The sequence below is a fragment of the Mirounga leonina genome, unplaced genomic scaffold (assembly GCF_011800145.1).
Source record: "Mirounga leonina isolate KUSES-001 unplaced genomic scaffold, KU_Mleo_1.0 Mir_168, whole genome shotgun sequence".
Taxonomy (NCBI): Eukaryota; Metazoa; Chordata; class Mammalia; order Carnivora; family Phocidae; genus Mirounga; species Mirounga leonina.
Window position 1 is genome coordinate 32,085,540 of NW_023270426.1, and position 20,887 is coordinate 32,106,426.

At 39.8% G+C, this 20,887-nt stretch overlaps 1 protein-coding gene across 1 annotated transcript in view; it reads right to left on the bottom strand.

Annotated features, from left to right (window-relative positions):
* ANKRD55 (ankyrin repeat domain 55) overlaps positions 1–20,887 on the bottom strand; it is a 267,455-nt gene that overhangs the window by 45,137 nt on the left and 201,431 nt on the right. The window contains exons 7-9 of the mRNA XM_035014447.1: positions 18,994–19,116; positions 6,074–6,204; positions 2,367–2,476 (exon numbers count right to left, since the gene is read on the bottom strand). Of these exons, the coding sequence (XP_034870338.1) occupies positions 2,367–2,476; positions 6,074–6,204; positions 18,994–19,116 (364 nt within the window). The remainder of the gene's footprint in view (positions 1–2,366; positions 2,477–6,073; positions 6,205–18,993; positions 19,117–20,887) is intronic.

Consider the following 20,887-nt stretch of genomic DNA (forward strand, 5'->3'; position numbering starts at 1 on the left):
GTCATTAGGTATAATATCAAGAGAAGGGGAAACCACAACTCTGTGTTATCTCAGTTATAGTGATGTAATGTACATCCTAGGAGATTTAGGGCCACTGCTGGGCATAATAAGAAATAGACTAATATGTCCATGAAAGAGGAAGTACAGTTGGATTGGTGTTCAATTTATTACTGCAGTGATTTGAGATGATGAGTCTGACCAAATTGACCTTGAGTGTGATTTTGACTGAAAAGTCTTGGTTCACCCCTCAGGTGCAATGGCATGATGACAGAGAGGGCTTTCACCAAAATTTATGACCTCCTTTCTTGGATTGGAGTCACTGCCAGGAGGTGGATTCTATTCTATATTCCCAAGTGCTCCTTATACCCATGTGTGGTATAGGACCAGTATGGTAAATGACTAGTCCTTATTAAAAGAATGTGAGCAGAAGTGAATTGTATCAAAGGCTGAGATTTTAAAGAAATAAGGGGGGCATCTCCACATTACTCTTTCCCCATTCCCAGGCTGAACAAAGAGAATTCTTTGATCCTAGAGGATGGTAGAGCCACAAGATGGAAGAAACTTAGATCCCTGAGTTACCACGTGGAGGGGAACCACATCCAATCCAGGAATACCTATATTGGACAAAGCTCTTCCTGTGCTAAAACATGAAAGCTTTGGGTTTAATGTGTTACAAAACCTATAATCACCATAAGAAAAGCAGTCATATATCTTCCAGAATCAGGCAGATTTTAAAATGATCACGCGGGTGAGGCAGGTAGAACCAAGTAAAGCCAATCAAGGCAGAATAGTCTTAAAGATATTTTTTAAATATAGTTTTTTAAAGATTATTCTTGGGAAAACAGTGTGATTTTGTGACTAAATATTTTTGTGGGCTGTCCAGAAAAGTCATTCTTTCTTTTTCCCAATTCATCAAAAAGGAGTCATCCCTTTATGATGTCTATTGATTGTTAGTTCTGAGCTTGCTGTTTCTTTTCTAAACTTCCTTGTTTTGTTGGGCTTTGAGTAAATCCTAGTTCTTTATTATTCCTGGATATAATCCAATGATAACAAGAGGCAATGCTTGGTTGGGATTAGTTCTGGAATTTCCCAAACCCTTTTAGTGTAAAACAGAATGAAATGAAGAAATCCTGTTACCTCTCAACCTTGGTCTCATGAACCACCACAGAGCTTTAGTTTTAGTTCTGGACACAGGGTCTAGAGGCTGAGGCTCCCAGAATGCCCCTCTGTGGTGCTGGCCTGAGCCTAGCTCTGGGGAATGCTAAATTCCTGTCAGAGGCACGTTCTGTGCTGCAGAGGTTAAGGAAGTGCCCAGAATGTTGCTGAAACCACAGTGGGAAATGCTGTTATTAGGTGCTCCAAGGGGTTTTCGAAAGATTGTAGACTGAGGCCTTTTAGACACAGAGGATTGGGGAAGCTATACTTGGTCTGGACAAAACTTTTTCCTTTTTTGCTCAATTGTCTTACAAAAATGTGACCCTCTTGATCATCTAACTTCTTTGAGTATATTTCTTCATACAGCTCCCAGCAGCTCAGAGGCCTGGTTTTCTTTCTAACCCACTCGTTTGTCTCACTCTACTTTGCTGGGTCCCTTGCCTCCTTCCAACCCATAAATGTTGGCATGACCCTGGGGCACCTGGGTGGCTCTATCAGTTAAGTGTCTGACTTGATTTTGGCTCAGTTCATGATCTCAGTGTCCTGGGATGAGCCCCTTGTCAAGCTCCGCACTCGGTGGGGAGTCTCCTTGGGAGTTCTCTCCTTCTCCCTCTGCCCTTCCCCCACTCACTCTCTCTCTCTAAAATAAATAAACAAATCTTAAAAAAGAATGTTGGCATGACTCTGACTTCAGACATGAATCTTTATGCCCAGTCAGTGCTTTTCCACTCCCCTCCCCACTATCTGAAATTATCCTATTTATTTTGAAATTACTCTATTTGTTTACTAGTATGCCACTTAGCTCCTTCACTAGAATGTAAACTCTGTGGGTCAGATACACTGTCGTGCTTACTGGGAACCCCTAGGGCATAGAATAGCACTTGGTCCATGATAAGCACTCAACAGTTATTGAATCAATAACTGCCTGATTGAATGAATATATGAATTCAGATAATGAAAAATAGCATTTCTTAAATCAGAGATTAGGAGGAAAGGGTTTTATTGAAATGGCGGGGGGGGGGGGGGGGTGAGACTAGAGTTTAAGATTCTTCCAGGATATTTTGATTGACTGAAATGTGGTCCTGTCTGCTACAACTTCAAAAAAAATGGACAGGTTTTGTTTTTATTCACCACTGAGGGTTGATTAAGTTACATTCTAATCTAAGCTAAGTCCCTCCCAGTGTGAGCATTGTGTGAACCTGGCTACTTACCTCACATCGGGCTCAGCAGTGGCAGCGTGCAGTGGCAGACGGCCATTTTTATCTGGAATATTGTGCTTGGCACCATTTCTAAGCAGACTCACACAGCCTTCCAGCCAACCCTGAAATACAAGAGCAACTGTCATTATATAACACAGCCTGGTATAACATAGACCAACAAACTTTCTCCAGTTTTCTTTCTCTTTCTTCTTTGGTGTGACTAAAACCATGTTTTATTGATTTGAAGTGGTTAAGGATCACAACTCTTCAATTTAGGCACTTCAACAGAAGGCTGAAGGTCTTGAGGTGTGGATTCCTGAGTTTCCTAGACTCTCTCCCCTGTCTCCCATTTCCCATTTCTTACTTGCTGTTTTCTACTTTTATACTGAGTTCCTAGGGCTAAATGTGGCACATGGTAGCTCTAGCCTCTCATTCTATGAGCTTAGCTCCAAATCATGCTTGTCAATGGTCTGACCCAGGTGCCATGGTCCAATTCCAAAAATTGGGCTCCTATGTCATTCTTGAGTTCCAGTCTCCACTCTGTGCCTCAGTTTATCTATATCTGATAAACAAGCTTTGGTCCACTTTTCCAAGTTCCCTTTCTAGTAACTACGAGGGTAATATTTTGCTTATTCTAGTCTGTCTCCTCCCAATATCTAGAATCCTGACCTGAGCCCTAATCCAATGGCTCAGCCCCTGCCATCTTGTTGAATGATTTTTCTGATGCTGAATATGGGGCTATCACCAGGACCCTCTAAGTGTTCCCTATAGTTGTGTTTCGCTCACTATGAATTCCCCCAAGAAACTTCATGTAAACTCCCTGCTGTCTACTGATCCTCCAGATTGAGAGTGATATTACTGCACCTCATGCTTGTTGCCTTCCTGGTTAGCACTTATAGCTGGGTCATTTCCCAATTATCTCTCATTTCAAAGGGCAGATAAAATGGACAGCTAGTCCTCCCTCCCTTTCTGTTCTATATTACTTTAAGTAACTGACTCAACTCTACTGATAACCAAGTTTGGGTAAGGAGAGTGCCTCCTACATTCATCCAGAGCCACTGGGGTTACTCATTCAATTATAAGTAGACATATAAGTAGATGAAACTATTATTATGAGAATAATATATATAACTCTCTCTCCCACCTTCCTCCATTCCTGTATAGTTAAGCTTCAAGACTACCCAGTCAGATGAGAATGACTGATTTTCCCTCACAATACTGGAAGCAATGAAAATCAAAATGTTACTAAATGAAAGGAGCAGAAAGATAATAAGAAAAGAACCTTTTGGTTCTGGAAATTCTGGAAAAAATCTTTCAGTAAGAGCACATTCATAGGTTCTAATATTGAATATCATTTTGAGTTGACCGATAATATATGTCTTAAGTAGAAGCAAATGTTGTTCAGTCTTGAGTTATAGTTTCCTAATGTATTAAATCTGGTTTTAGTTGCTAATGTCCAAGTCATCAAGATCTCTAATTAAAAGGAAAAAATATGGCTGGGAAACCCAAAAGAAAGGCATGCTGGGCAAATTTTAGAGTTGCCTAAGTTTTATAGTTTTTGAAAACAGATCTTCTGATGGGGGAGGGTTTGAAACATATTTATCATTTTGCAACATTTCCTGGAACTGTGTGTATGTGGTTTTCTCTTTTTCTTCAGAAAAGAAATCAGAAAATCACTGAATATACTTGAAACCAGTGGTCACTATTCAGAACCAATAAGTACATTTTTCACTATGTGCTGGGTGGTTCCACATGTTTCTCTTTCACTTGTGATAAATGTAGGATATTATTTTTTACTACATTTTACAAATGAGGAAGGAGGCACAAAGAGGTAAAGTGATTTGCCTAAGGTTACACATCCATGGTAAGTATATTTGTATATTGAGTTTGGAGCTGTGACGGACACTTAATTTCTAAGTGCCCGCTTTCCCAAGTTTCTCTTTTAATACTTGAATTCAAACATTGCTAGAAGGGAGTGGTGGGCTCCACAGTGCAATCCCCAGGACCACCCCTCACCCTTCCCTGGAAGCCTCATAAGAAACAGGGATGGGTCCTTCCTTTGGTTATCACAAAGAAGGGGGGCATCATTAACAGGGCGATGCCACATGCTTTCATGCAAGCCTATTTCCCTCATGTAGCTCCTTAGAACGCATTCCTAGGAAGAGCTGTCTGCAAAGGGAGCACCTCTCTAGGCTCACTATTCACTGTGATCTACAAGATAACTCTTCCCAATCCTGGAACTTTAGAATTTTGAATGAAGTGCAGTTTGGATTCCGTCTATTCTCTATGCAAGTAGCAGTCAACTTTAGAAACCATCTCTATTCACTTCCTCCACCCCCTGATCCAAATTTTCTCTTCTCCTCAGCTTGGATACAGAAAAAAGAAAAAAAGAAAAAAGAAAAAATCCATTGCAGGAGCAGTTATTGGGGCATGCTTTAGAAGGGAAGGGGCTAGGAGGGCATTCCTATGTCTCTCTGAGATATGAGACTTCACCTAGTACTCATAGACCAGTGGTTTTCAAACTTGAGTGGGTATAAAAATGGCCAGGGAGGTTTCTTTAACATGCAGACACCTCCTCCCCACCCACTACCCATGTCTGCTCACAGTATCTGTCTCAGGAGGTCTAGGGTGTACTCCTGGAAAGTGCATTTGAAACAAGTACTCCAGCACTTCGGGAAAAAAAAAAATTCTTTCTAGTTTCATGTCTAAGCCTTAGAGAAAGAGGGCATGCAAATAGAAAAAGAAAAAGTAGTTTCTAAAGAAAATCTCTGCAAGAATTGGGCCATGTCTCATGCAATCTCTGCTAGATCGTGGCAGGAAGGTGTGGTGTTTGGGGAAGGGACATTCCTACTTCAGCAGGACAGTTGCAAGACAGAGTGGGGCTTGCTCAGGGCAAATCCCCTGCTGTCAATGGGCAGCAATAGCAAATCCAAGAATCTGCTTCAGCAGCAACAATAGTTAGAGGAAGATTTCCAGGAACCTCATTGGAGATAAAGGAGAATGATGACCCACCTGTGGCACTAAGAACTTGCTTGACACATACTCAAGGTAGCCCTGTGGTTTCTTAGAAGGATTTGAGGGAGGATTTGAAAAGAGAGGGACTTGAAGGTTTTCAGTAAAGCTTACCAAACGTGCTCTAATGTTGGGAAATGCTAAGCTGAAATCTCTTGATGAGGACTCACTCTATATAACTTTTATACTTAGTATTGATTGTGGGTTGAGTCCTATGCTTGGTATTGCCACTTAATAGCCTGACATGTCTCCCCTACTCCTACCCCCCCCCAATTTTCCCAGTTCCCAATGTTCCCCATATTCTCCAGCTTCCACTCAACTGATCCTACCCCACAATGTTACCTGTAGCTTCAAGGACTACCACCCACTCAGGGTATTAATGGACTGTGTTCTTAGAAGGAGTACCAAGTATGTCCAGAAATGCCCCAAGGCAAATTCTGATGCAGTTAAGATGGAAAGTAAAATTTCTGTGATGGCAATATCGCCTCTATCTTGGAGGATTGTTAGGAAGATCCAAAATGACTCAGATCCACAAAACCAACTCTTCATAGTGCTATAATTGTCAGAGATGATTAGAGCAAAGATTCAAGTTCTGCTTCCACTGGCTAGCTGCATAAATCCAAGAATACTCTTCCACAAGGGGGACCCCATAACAACACGTTTAGCCCTCCCCACTCCCTGACAGCCACCAAAGACAGAGTTGGTACCAAATAGGTTGCCAGGCATAGACTTGTGCGACCATAAGCATCCTGCATGTTAATATTGGCCCCCATCTTCAACAATAGCTTCACTGTGTCCACTTGACGTCCAGAAACTGCATGCATCAAGGGTGTACATCCTGGAAGGAGACATTTCAACAGCCTTTAATAATATTTGACTTGTGAAATTTATGGGCAAAATTTTTTGCCTATATATGCTCGTTGCAGATAAATGAGCTGCCCTCAATACAAACCCAGCTGTTGAGCTACATGGGACTGAAGAGAAATGAAGATGATTGTTGCTACATTTATATAAACTGTGTATTTTTTCTAGCTCTACTAAATCTTCTATAATTTTGCAGTAATTGGTTGATAAAACATTTCGTGCCAATGATAAAAATTCCTCATTACTACCTTGAGAATCAGCACAATTTGGGACTAACAGGCAGGTTTATCCTCACTTGGCTTGAACAATGTAGGATCCGGAAGCGTCTGGAAAGCAACTTGAGCCAGGCAGACAGTTCCAGCACACTTTTATTAGAGGTGGTGGGTGATAAAGGGCAGTGATGGCAGCCTAGCCTTAGCTTGCATACAGTCTTAAGGAAAGGGTCCACCTTTGTTGCAATACTTCTCTGTTTTGGTTATTAATATAAGCCAAGGCATTTGGCTCTTCATGTCTTTTCTTTCTGAACAAAAACAGAGATGAAATTACACATTCTGATTAACTTGTAGGCCTGCTGGAACAAGCTAGCCTGGTGAAGCAGAATCCAGGTGCTTCACACTCCTTCAGGTGAAGAAACCAAACCTCAGACACAGTCCCTTGCCAACGTGAGACTTGTTTACAAGTGTTTTCATAGGCGATTCACACCTTCTTCCTGTGAACCTGCAAGCTGTGACCCTAGGAGATCCCTGAGAATGGACAAATGGCGGGACTGCTGTTCTCACCGAAAGATTGCGCGGGCAACCCAGTTGCTCTGCAAATCTCTCCCTTCCAGTGCTCTTTGGGTAAAAGCAGCAGTGAAGCACTATGTCTTCCTTAGTCTCAATAGTTCCTTTTTTATTTCTTCCTCTCTCTCCTCTTTCCCTTCTTCCCTCCCTCCCTCTGTCTTCGTTTTTCTGTTTGTGGGTGTTGAATTGCTCTAGCACTGTTTGTTGAAGAGCCTTTCTTCCACTGAATTACATTTGCACCTTTGTCAGAGATCAGTTGAGTATATTTGTGTGAGTCTATTTCTGAATTTTTCATTCTTTTCCATTAATCTATGTGTGTAATCCTCAGCCATTTCCACAGTCTTGATTTCTGTAGCCATACAATAAGTCTTGAAATTTGGCAGACTGATTCCTCCTGCTTTATTCTTTTTTTTTAACATTTTTATTTTAATTCCAGTTAATATACAGTGTGATATTAGTTTCAGGTGTACAGTATAGTGATTCAACACTTCCATATGTCACCCAGTGCTCATCATGACCAGTGCCCTCCTTAATCCCCATCACCTTTTTAACCCATCCCCCTACCCACCTCCCTTCTGGTAGCCATCAGTGTGTTCTCTATAATTAAAAGCCTATTTCTTGGTTTCTCTCTCTCTCTCTCTCTTTTTTTCCCTTTGCTCATTTGTTTTTTCTTAAATTCCACATATGAGTGAAATCATATGGTATTTGTCTTTCTCTGACTTATTTCGCTTAGCATTATATTCTCTAGCTCCATCCATGTTGTCGCAAATGGCAAGATTTCATTCTTTTTTATGGCTGAATAATATTCCACTGTGTGTATATACCACATCTTCTCTACCCATTCATGGAAACTTGGGGGCTGCTTCCATAGCTTGGCTACTGTAAATAAGGCTCCTATAAACACAGGGGCATGTATTCCTTTGAGTTAGTGTTTTTGTATTTTTGAGGGTCATAGGGTAGTTCTATTTTTTAACTTTTTGGGGGGACCTCCATACTTTTTCCCATAGTGGCTGCATCAGTTTGCATTCCCACCAACAGTATGTGAGGGTTCCTTTTTTTCCACATCCTTGCCAACATCCGTTGTATCTTGTGTTGTTGATTTTAGCCATTCTGATGGGTGTGGGGTGACACTTCATTGTAGTTTTGATTTGCATTTCCCTGATGATAAGTGATGATGAACATCTTTTCAATCGTCAGTTGGCCATGTGTATGTTTTCTTTGGATAAATGTCTGTTCATGTCTTCTGCTCATTTTTAAATTGGATCATTTGTTTTTTGGGTGTTGAGTTTTATAAGTTCTTTCTATATTTTGCACACTAACCCTTTATCAGACATGTCATTTGCAAATATCTTCTCCCATTCCATAGGTTGCGTTTCAGTTTTGTTGATTGTTTCCTTCACTGTGCAGAAGCTTTTTATTTTGATGTAGTACTAATAGTTTATTTTTGCTTTTGTTTCCCTTGCCTCAGGAGATATATCTAGAAAAAAGTTGCTGCAGCCAATGTCAAAGAGGTTCTCTTCTACAATTTTTATGGCTTCAAGTCTCACACTTAGGTTTTTAATCCATTTTGAATTTATTTTTGTGTATGGTGTGAGAAAGTGGCCCAGTTTCTTTCTTTTATGTGTTGCTATCCAGTTTTCCCTATACCATTTGTTGAAGAGATTATCCCTTTCCCATTGGATATTCTTTCCTGCTTTGTTGAAGATTGACCATATAGTTGTGGGTTTATTTCTGGGTTTTCTATCCTGTTCTATTGAGCTATATGTCTACTTTTGTGCAAGTACCATACTGTTTTGACCACTATAGCTCTGTAATATAACTGGAAGTCCAGAATTATGATGCCTCCAGCTTTGTTTTTCTTTTTCAAAATTGCTTTGGCTATTTAGGGTCTTTTGTGGTTCCATACAAATTTTAGAATTGTTTGTTCTAGTTCTGTAAAAAATGCTGTTGGTATTTTGATAGGGATTGCATTAAATGTGTAGGTTGCTTTGAGTAGCATGGACATTTTAACAATATTTGTTCTTTCAATCCATGAGCATGGAATGGCTTTCCATTTCTTTGTGTCACTTCAATTTCTTTCATCAGTGTTTTATAGTTTTCAGAGTACAGGTCTTTCACCTCTTTGGTTAGTTTATTCCTAAGTATCTCATGGTTTTTGGTGCAATTGCAAATAGGATTGCTACCTTAATTTCTCTTTCTGGTGCTTTATTATTGGTGTAGAGAAATACACCAGATTTCTGTCCATTGATTTTATACCCTGCAACTTCACTGAATTCATATATCAGTTCTAACAGTTTTTTGGTGTAGTCTTTTCAGTTTTCTATATATAATATGATGTCATCTGCACATAGTGAATGTTTTACTACTTCCTTACTGATTTAGTCCCTTTTCTCATATGATTGCTGTAGCTGGGACTTCCAGTACTATGTTCAATGGAAGTGGTGAGAATGGACATCCTTGTCTTATTCCTGACATAGAGGAAAAGCTCTCAGTTTTTCCCCAGTGAGGATGATATTAGCTGTGGATTTTTCATTGATGGCCTTTATTTTGTTGAGGTATATTCCTTCTAAACCTACTTTGTTGAGGATTTTTATCATGAATGGGTGTCAAATGCTTTTTCTCCATTTATTGAAATGATCATATAGTTCTTATCCTTTTTCTTATTGATGTGATGTATCATGTTGATTGATTTGTGAATATTGAACCACCCTTGCAACCCAGGAATAAGTCCACTTGATTGTGTATGATTTTTTAAAATGTACTGTTGAATTTAGTTTGCTAGTATTTTCTTAAGGATTTTTGCATCTATGTTCATCAGGGATTTTGGCCTGTGGTTCTCTTTTTAGTGGTGTCTTTATCCCATTTTGGTATCAGGGTAATGCTGGCCTCATAGAATGAATTTGGAAGTTTTCCTTCCTTTTCTATTTTTGGAATAGTTTAAGGAGAATATATATTGACTCTTGTTTAAATGTTGGGTAGAATTCACCTGTAAAGCTATCTGGTCCTGGATTTTTGTTTGTTGGGAGTTTCTTGAATACTTATTCAATTTCTTTTCTGGCTATTGGTTTGTTCAGATTTTCTGTTTATTCCTGTTTCAGTTTTTGCAGTTTATACATTTCTAGGAATTTAGCCATTTCTTCCAGGTTGTCCAATTTGTTGGCATATAGTTTTTCATAATATTCTTTTATAATTGTTTGTATTTCTGTGGTGTTGGTTATTATTTCTCCTCTCTCATTTGTGATTTTATTTATTTGAGTCTTTTTTCTTTTTTATTTCTTGATAAGTCTGGCTAGAAGTTTATCAATTTTATTGAGTTTTTTTTCAAAGAACCAGCTCCTGGTTTCATTGATCTGTTCTGTTGGGTTTTTTTAGTTTCTCTATCATTTATTTCTGCCCCAATATTTATTATTTTCTTCCTTCTACTGGCTTTAGGTTTTGTTTGTTATTCGTTTTCTAGCTCCTTTAGGTGTAGGGTTAGGTTGTTTATTTGAGATTTTTCTTGCTTCCTGAGGTAGGCCTGCATTGCTATAGGCTTCCCTCTTAGAACCACTTTTGATGAATCCCAAAGGTTTTGGACCATTGTATATTCTTTTTTTTTTTTAAGATTGTATTTATTTGACAGAGAGAGAGTGAGAGAGAGAGTGAGCATGAGTCATGTGAAGGGCAGAGGGAGAAGCAGACTCCCCACCAAGCGGGGAGCCTGATATGGGGCTCAATCCTGGGACTCCAGGATCATGACCTGAGCTGAAGGCAGATGCTTAACTGACTGAGCCACCCAGGCACCCCTGTGTATTCATTTTTATTTGTTTCCATGTACTTTTTAATTTCTCCACTGATTTCCTGGTTGACCCATTCATTGTTTAATAGCATATTACTTAAACTCCATGTATTTGTGGTCTTTCCAGATTTGTTCTTCTAGTTTCATGGCATTGTGGTCAGAAAATATGCATGGTATGGAGAATGTTTATGTGCATTTGAAAAGAATGGGTATTCTGTTGTAGGATGGAATGTTCTAAATATATCTGTTAAATCCTTCTGGTCCAGTGTGTCATTCAAAGCCATTATTTCCTTGTTGATTTTTCTGGTTAGATGATCTAACCACTGATGTAAGTAGGGTGTAAAAGTCCCTTACTCTTATTTTATTATTATTGATTAGTTCCTTTCTGTTTGTTATTAATGGGTGCTCTTATGTTGGGTGCATAAATATTTATAATTGTTATATCTTCTTGCTGGATTGTCCCCTTTATTATAATAACTATTACATAGTTTCTTTTTTTTTTTTTTTAAGATTTTATTTATTTATTTGAGAGAGAGAGAATGAGAGAGAGCACATGAGAGTGGGGAGGGTCAGAGGGAGAAGCAGACTCCTCGCCGCGCAGGGAGCCTGATGCGGGACTCCATCCAGGGACTCCAGGATCATGACCTGAGCCAAAGGCAGTTGCTTAACCAACTGAGCCATCCAGGAGCCCACATAGTTTCTTTCTATGTTTTACAGTCTTTGTCTTAAAGTCTTATTTGTCTGATATATGTATTTACTATCTGGCTTTCTTTTGACGTCCATTTGCATGATAGATGTTTCTCCATCCCCTCACTTTCAAACTGCAGGTGTCTTTAGGTCTGAAATGAGTCTCTCGTAGGCAGCATATAGATGGTCTTGTTTTTTTTTTTTATCCATTCTGTCACCCTATGTCTTTTAATTGGAGTGTTTTGTCCATTTACATTCAAAGTTGTTATTGATAGTTACACATTTATTGTCATTTTATTACTTGTTTTGTAGTTGTTTCTGAAGATTTTCTCTGATCCTTTCTTGTCTTTCTCTTTCATGTTTTGACGATTTTCTTTAGTGATATATTTAGATTTTTTCCTCTTTATTCTTTCCATGTTTATTAGTGGTTTTTTATATATGGTTTGAAATATTGGTTTGTATATAACCTCTTTTGCATGTAGCAGTATATATTAAGTTGATGGTCATTTAAGTTTGAACCTATTCTTTTCTCTTCTCCTCCCCACATTTTAGTTACACGCTATTATATTTTATACCCTTTTTTGTGAGTTTCTTGACTGATTTTTTACAGAAATATTCATCTTTACTGCTTTTGTGTTTCCTGCCTTTAAACTGTCACTTGGTCTCTCCTTTAATATTTCTTGCAGGGCTGGTTTAGTGGTCATGAACTCTTTAGTTTTTGTTTGTCTGGGAAACTCTTTATCTCTCCTTCTATTCTGAATAGTAGTCTTGGCCCAGAGCTCAAGGCAAATTTTGTTAAAGCTTCGCACATGCCCTGCCCAGCAGCCAGATACACAACTGTCACCTTGTGCCCCACCCAGCCACAGTGCAGCACCCAGCCAGCCGCATGCCCCCTGATGCCAGGGCACAGCTTCCAGCCACCACAGTACTTCAGGAGATCCAGCATAAGACTAATGGCCCAACACAAATTTTGCTAACACTGTCACCCCATTCCCAAGTTCCCCAGTGGGCATGCTCCCTCAGAGCTGCCCTGCCTGGGTCCCACTAACACCACAGAGAGCAAGCACACCCCACAAAAGGCAGAGAGTCAGACTACTACCAAGACTTCTATTCTGAATGACAGCCTTGCTAGATAGAGTATTCTTGGCTGCAGATTTTTCCCATTTAGCACTTTGAATTTATCATGCCATTCTTTTCCAGCTTAGAAAGTTTCTATTGAGAAATTTCTTGCTAGCCTTATGGGCTTTCTCTTGTAATTTACTGACTTCTTTTGCCTTGCTGCTTTTAAGATTTTTTTCTTTATCACTATATTTTGCAAATTTAATTACAATATGTCTTGGTGTAGGTCTGCTTTTGTTGATTTTGATGGGAATTCTCTGTCTGTCCTGGATCTGGATATCTGTTTCCGTCCCCAGATTAGGGAAGTTTTCAGCTATTATTTCTTCAAATAAAATTTCTGCCCCCTTTTCTCTCTCTTCTCTGTGACTCCTGTAATTGTTTAATGGAGTCACTGAATTCCTATGTCTATTCTTGTTTTGTGCAATTATTTTTTCTCTCTTTTGTTCAGCCTGATTACTTTCCATTACTCTGTCTTCTAGGTCACTAATTCATTCCTCTGTTTCTTCCATCCTGCTGTTCATTCCACCAAGAGTATTTCTCATTTCGTTTACTGAGCTCTTTATCTCTGCTACATTATTCCTTATCTCTGTATTAAGGGTCTTACTCATGTCTTCCACTCTTTTCTCAAGTTCAGGGAGTATCCTTATGATCATTGCTTTAAATTCTCTACGTGTTACTTAAATTTGTTTCACTTAGATCTCTGGCCATGACCTTATCCTGTTCTTACAGTTGGGATAAATTTCTCTGTCTCCTCATTTTGTTTGGGGCAGAAACAGCAGTCTCTGTGTCTGTTTCTGTGTGTTAAGAAACTCAGCTATGTCTTTTTTCTTGAAAGTAGTGACTTTATGAAAAGGAGATTCTGGAGTGCCCTGCAGTGTAGTGTCCCCTGTTTACCAGAACCTGGCCCTTCAGAAGAGTATCCTATGTGTGCTGCTTACGCCCTGCTGTTGCATCTGAGTCACTTTTCCTTTCAGTGCAGTCCTCTGCACTGACTCTCTGCCTTTTGTGGGGTGTGCTTGCTCTCTGTGGTGTTAGTGGGACCCAGGCAGGGCAGCTCTGAGGGAGCATGCCCACTGGGGAACTTGGGAATGGGGTGACAGTGTTAGCAAAATTTGTGTTGGGCCATTAGTCTTATGCTGGATCTCCTGAAGTACTGTGGTGGCTGGAAGCTGTGCCCTGGCATCAGGGGGCATGCGGCTGGCTGGGTGCTGCACTGTGGCTGGGTGGGGCACAAGGTGACAGTTGTGTATCCGGCTGCTGGGCAGGGCATGTGCGAAGCTTTAACAAAATTTGCCTTGAGCTCTTGGCCAAGACTACCAGTGTCTGTGCAGCCCCACCTCCCTCAGGTGGCTCTATGTTTATAATGGGGGGCAGGGGAGGAAAATGGTGCCTGCCAGTTCCCTCATTTTCAGAAATCAGTATGAACAGATCTGTCTCCCACTTGCCCCTGATGTTATGTAAACTGCCATTTTGTCATTGCCTCTCCACATAGTCTGCTGTCTCTTTAAGCGTGTCAACCCAGCTACCACTCACCCTCCCAAGCTCACCCAGAGCTGAGTCAGCTGACTTTTAAAGCTCTAAGCTCCAAGTCCCACTGGTTTTAAAAACTCACAGAATCCAGCCCCTCTGGTTTTTAAAATTTTATTTATTTATTTGCCAGAGAGAGACACAGTGAGAAAGGGAACACGAGCAGAGGGAGCGGGAGAGGGAGAAGCAGGCTTCCTGCTGAGCAGGGAGCCCGATGCGGGGCTGGATCCCAGGACCCTGGGACCATGACCTGAGCCAAAGGCAGACGCTTAACGACTGAGCCACCCAGGCACCCCGCCCCTCTGGTTTTTAAGGAAAAAGCCTTATGGGGATCAGTCTTCCCAGTGTGAGCTCCCTGCGTAAGGGCCTGTTTCTGTGTCCTCTCCATGTGCAGCCCCCTCTCTCCTGCAGGTAGCTTCCCCACCCCCCCACCCCCCCAACTTCCTGACCTTCCTAACCTTTCAGAGACAGCTTTTTCTCTATATTTAGTTGTGGAGTTTTTCTGTCAGTCTTTGGATCACTTTCCAGTTTATTGACTTGGATGTGGATGATATCTGGTAAACATGGGATGGGGTGAGCTCAGGTCCTCCTGCTCCTCCATCTTCCTAAGTTCTCCTTCCCACCTTATTCTTTTTCAAAATTGATTTAACTCTACTAATTCTTTGGCCTTTCTATATAATTTTAGATAATTCTGTGTATATCTACAAAAAAATCTTGCTGGGGTTTGATAGGAATTGCATTAAACCTGTATATGAATTTGAAAAGCACTGCATATTTACTATCTTGAGTCTCCTAATCCATAAGCATGATGTCTCTCCATTTATTTAGATCTCCTTTGATTTCTGTCATCAGCATTTTATAGTTTTCAGTATACAAATCTTGTACATATTTTGTTATATTCACACCTAAGTATTCTTTGTTGAGTGATTTTAAATGGTATTGTAGTTTTTTTGTTTTGTTTTGTTTTTGTTTGTTTTAGTGAGAGAGAGAGAGAGAGAGCAGGGGGAGGGGCAGAGGGAGAGAAAGAGATTCTTAAGCAGGCTCGATGTTGAGCATGGAGCCAGATGCAAGGCTTGATTCCACAACCCTGAGATCATGACCTGAGCTGAAATCAACAGTTGGATGCTTAACCAACTGAGCCACCCAGGAATCCCAAATGGTATTATAGTTTTAATTGTGGTGTCCATGTGTTCACTTCTGGTATACAGGAATATAATTTGTTTTTCTGGACTGATCTTATACCCTGTGACAGTGCTGAACTTACTTAGTTGTAGGAGTTTTTTTGGTAGCTTCCTGAGGATTTTCTTTGTGGACAATCAAGCTGTGCAAAAGGGGATAGTTTTATTTTTTCATTTTCAGTAGATATGCTTTTTATTTCCTTTTATTGCCTTTTTGCACTGGCTAGAACTGCCACCACTCTGCTGAATATAAGTAAGAGTGAACATCTGTGCACACACACACACACACAATGGAATATTAGGCAGCCATCAAAAAATTGAAATCTTGTCTTTGCAATGATGTGGGTGGAACTAGAGGGTATTATCCTAAGTGAAATAAGTCAATCAGAGAAAGACAATTACCATATGATCTCACTGATATGAGGAATTTGAGAAACAAGACAAAGGATCATAGGAGAAGGGAGGGAAAAATGAAACAAGATGAAACCAGAGGGGGAGACAAACCGTAAGAGATCTTAATCTCAGGAAGCAAACTGAGGGTTGCTGGAGTGGAGAGGGGTGGGAGGGATGGGGTGGCTGGGTGATGGACATGGGGGAGGGTATGTGCTATAGTGCTGTGAATTGTGTAAGACTGATGAATCACAGACCTATACCCCTGAAACAAATAATACATTATGTTAATTAAAAAAAAAAAAAGAGTGAACATCTTTGCTTTGTTCCTGATCTTAGGGGCAAAGCATTCAGTCTTTTTTACCATTAAGTAAAATGTTAGTTCTAGGGTTTTTCTTTCTTTTTTTATAGATCAAATTGAGGATGTGCCCCTCTATTCCTATTTTTTTGAGTTTTTAATCACCAATGTGTATAAAATTTTTTCACATGCTTTTCTGCATTCATTGATATGATCATGTGATTTTTCTTCTTTAGCTGGTTAATATGATGGATTACACTGATTGATTTTGAAATACTGAATCACACATTCCTACAACAAATCCCAATTGGTGATGGTATGTAATTCTAGTTATAAATTGCTGACTTATATTTGCTAATATTTTGCTAAGGTTTTCTCTATCTTACATTCATGAGGAGTATTGGTCTTTAGGTTCTTTTTTTATATCATACTTTATATCATCTGTTTTCAATATCAGGGTAATATTAGCTTCATAAGTGTAACTGAGAAGAGTTTCCTTCTCATTCTGGAAGAGGTTATTTAGAATTGATATTAATTATTATTTAAAAGTTTGTAGAAGATTCCAGAGAAACTATGTAGGCCTGAAAATTTATTTTTCTGGGAATTTAAAAATTATGACTATACTTTCCTTAATAGTTATAGGGGAATTCAAATAGTCTATTTCCTATTGGATGAATTGCAATTTATCTTTTTTGAGGAAATGATCTATTTCATCTAAATAGTCAAATTTATGTGTGTAGAGTTTTTTTGTTGTAGTTCCTTTTTATTGGTTAGATGTCCACAAGGTCTGTAGTGATATCTTTGGTTTCACCCCTGATAGTGGTAGTTTGTGACTTCTTTCATTTTCTGTCAGTATTGCTAGAATTTTGTCAGTTTTATTGATTTTTTTCACAAAGAATCAGTTCCTTGCTTCATTGATTTTCTTTTTGTTTTCTGTTTTCAAATCCATTGATTTCTATTCTTTCTTTATTATTTCTTTCCTTGGGTTTATTTTGTTTTTCTTTCTCTAGGTTCTTGGGGTAAGAACTTAGATTATTGACTAATACCTTTCCTCTTTTCTAATAAATGTATTTAGTGCTTTCCCTCAGTACTGCTTTAGCTGTGCCCCACAAATTTTAAGATGTCATATATTCATTTCCTCTCAAAGGCAGTAGAAACTAGGATTGAACCCAAAGAGTCTGGATCTTGCATTATTATACAAGTGGTATTTAACATTTGTCTCTCCTCATTTTCCATTTCTAGCCCCAAAGCAGATGTACATGTAAGTCTGATTTAAAAACAAACAAACAAGCAAGCAAACAAATAAAACTACTATGGATAATTAGGGGCAACTATTCACTTTACAAAACATTTTGCTGTCATGATAAGGAACTCCCAAGCTCTTCTTGGACAGGTACACTGGTTAAAAATCATTAATGATTTCCCACAAGTACTAGGATGGAAAAAACAATGATAGAACTTTTGTTATAGTCCCATAGGTCCCTGATGCTCTTTTTTTTAGAAGCCTATTTTCTCTTGGTTGTTCAGATTGGCTCATTTCTGTCGTTCTATTTTCAAGTTCATTGATCCTTTCCTCTGCTTCCTCATTCTGCTGCTGAGCTTATCTACTGAATTTTTGAATTGTGATTATTGTATTTTTTAGTTTTAAAATTTTCCATTTGGTTCTTCTTTATGTCTGTTATTTCTTTGTTGAGGCTTCCTATTTTTTCTTTTGTTTTGAGCAAGTTTGTAATTGCTCATTGAAGCATTTCTTTTTTCATGGCCTCTTCAGAATCTGTCAGATAATTCTAACATCTGTTATCTCAGTGTTGGTATCTATTGATTGTCTTTTTTCATTCAGTTTGAGGTCTTCCTGTTTCTTGATATGACAAACAATTTTCTATTGAAACCTGGACATTTGGGGTATTGTATTGAGTTACCTAACCTTACTTAAACCCTCTATTTTAGTTGGCTTTCTCTGACACTGCTCCAAAGGGGAAGTAGGGGTGTATGTGTGCCACCTCATCATTGCCAGGTCAGATCAGAAGTCCAGGTTCCCTACTTAGCTACCATTGACATCTGAGGGAGAAGACTCTTCATTATTAGGTGGTGGTAAAAATACTAATTCTCAAAAAGGCTTCCTCTGACACCACCCCAACAGGTAGGGGGAGGGAGGCTGAGTAGTTGGGGTGGAGGTCCAAGATTTCTACTTGGTCTTTGCTAGAATGATGGGGCTAGGGCAGCAAGTTTTAGTTTGCTTGTTTGCTTGTGTATTTGTGTGATGTTTGGTTGGAGTAGACTCATTATTGTCTAAAAGTTCTCTGCCTTGCTATGTCCCTTTCCTGGTTCTTTGGCTAGAGAGCAGGCTTGTGTGTGTGTGTGTGTGTGTGTGTGTGTTTGTCTGTGACTATTAGCCATTCTGGGCTGTTGGATTTTTTCAACTCCAAGTATGGGATATACTTGGAAAGAGAACCAAGGAAAGTTACCACCATGTCATTCCTTGGGTCCCATGGTCCTAGCTAGTCTGTCATTTTCTTTCCACTTTCCAGAGTGTTCTTATGTTTATATTATACACAACATCCAAGATTTTTAGTTATATTTAGCAGTAGGAATAAAAAAAGTACATCTACTCCATCTTCTGAGAAGCAAATCTTTGCTTTCTGGCTTTAATAGTCACACTTTCCCAACGTCCAATGCTACCAAAAATAGCCCTCTTTCCATACTCCTTTTTTAACTACTTGGCCTATCTACTTTAGTTATTCATACAAAGAAGTTGAAAGTAAACCCAAACCAACTAGCTTCATTATACAAGGTGATATAAAAGAATTGGAAAATTTGTGTCCAAGACGATCATGTAAAGAATTACTAAAGGACTTTCAGCCACAGAGGCAGGATACTCCTTGTCCCTCCAGTATCAAAATGGTCTGTCATATATAATTTCATTAACATTGCTCACCTCTGAAGGCCATCTCTAAAAGAATAGGACAGAACATTCTGCAGAATTAAAAATGCATAAATAGCTCACCTTCACTGTCACAGCATTCTAGGATGGAAGGGTCTTCCCGAATTACTGAAGTCAGAGCATTGACATCTCCGTTAGAAGCTGCCTGATAAACCATGGTCAGGTTGACTTCCTCAGATGAGTCACCTTCATGAATCAAACAGAGATACACTTAGTGTGTGTACCAAATTCACTGAAAGAATAACACCCACAACATCTCCCATACAAGTGATTCATGAAAACGTCTCTGATGAATCCAGGCAGGAGGCTGAGTCATACTCCTCACAAGCACCCTCAATGCTTCTGAAGAAAGGTGGACCCCTGTGGGCCATGTTGTAACATCACCATATATTGGGAAGGAGTCTGAGGGATTAGATGTCCTCCGAGAGTTTATGATTCTTTGTAGGCCTTCAAGGTATTCAAAATCAGTGAGACCAGAGAGGAAAATGGGACCCTTGTGTTGGTTCTAGGTTTCCCTCTTTGATCTGAAACATGTTAAACTTTTCCTTTCAATGACTCAGTTTACCCAACTCTGATACAGATATTGCATTCTTTATTTTCTGTTCTCCTGATGTACTCTCCACCCCATCCCCTCCTGCTGTATACCCTGAGGGCTGACACTTGCTTACTGTATCACCCAGGCCCCCTCGCTCTCTGGTTTGCCCAAAGGAGACACTGGCAAGAAACTGGTGGGGAGAAGAGAGAGAGGTAGGGAATTTCTTTCTGCCTTCTCCTGGTGTAGTGTCTAACAGTGGCTGCTTCTCTTCCACCAGGAGTTTCCTCCTTCCCAGAACCAGCTCTTACTGGGTTCCCTTTGGTAACAAACACCATTCTCTCCACCCTGCCTCATCTCTGTATGTAGTCCCTTCACAAAAGCAGTTGGGGTTTCATGACATGCTGTTTCCAGAAGGAACAGACCTATATGCAACTCCTTGGAATTTGGTAGCCACCTGTATTATACCTTTGTGCACGACTGAACCAACTAATAGTACTACCAAAGGTGAGAATAGAACTTTGGGTCAAGTGATGCCAGGGGAGCACTGAAGGGCTGGGAGGCAAACTGCTCATGTGGAGACCCCTAGTGAGGCGCTGTGCAGAGCCCCTCTGCTTTTACAATTTCTCCCACACATAGCCATTATTCAGGGAAAATATGTGTGTGCAAGAAAAGTTTTTAAAACTGTTTTTCTATGAATGTGGACATTACACCAGAAATACTTTACCGTTCTAATCTTTAATTGGCAGTGATCCTAACCTGTTGGCTGGGTTTCTCTGCTCCAGTACTTCTTGGAAGTCATTAGTGACTTTTTAACTAGTTGACCTGTCCCAGGAGGAGCTTGTTATTGAAAATGGTTCACTTATGACAACAAGCTCCTTTGTAAAGTTGAGTAGCTGTTCCCTAATTTATCCACAGTGAATTTGTTGTTGTTGGGGGTGTTTTTAAAGCAGGCTCACCTGCACATTTGCCTGGGGGTTGGAAGTAGGAGGTGAGAGATACCAACATCAAATGCCCCTTCCGTGGTAAGTGTGAGGACTCTGGAGCCACACAACTTGGGTTCAAGGCCTGGTTTATACTAACTAGCTCTGTGAATTTGAAAATTACCCTCTCTACACCTGTTTCCTTGTTCCTACAGTGGAAATTATGAGGGGTGCCCGGGTGGCTCAGTTGGTTAAGTGTCTGCCTTTGGCTCAGGTCATGATCCCAGGGTCCTAAGATTGAGCCCCGCATTGGGTTCCCTGCTCAGTGGGGAGTCTGCTTCTGCTCTCCTTCTGCCCTTCTCCCTCACTCATGCTCTCTCTTTCAAATAAATAAAATCTTTAAAATAATAATAATAAAATGGAGATGATGATGATGATGATTATGACAACCACCTATGTCTATGTCTATGTGTTTACTCTAGAGAGATTATTCCATGAGACC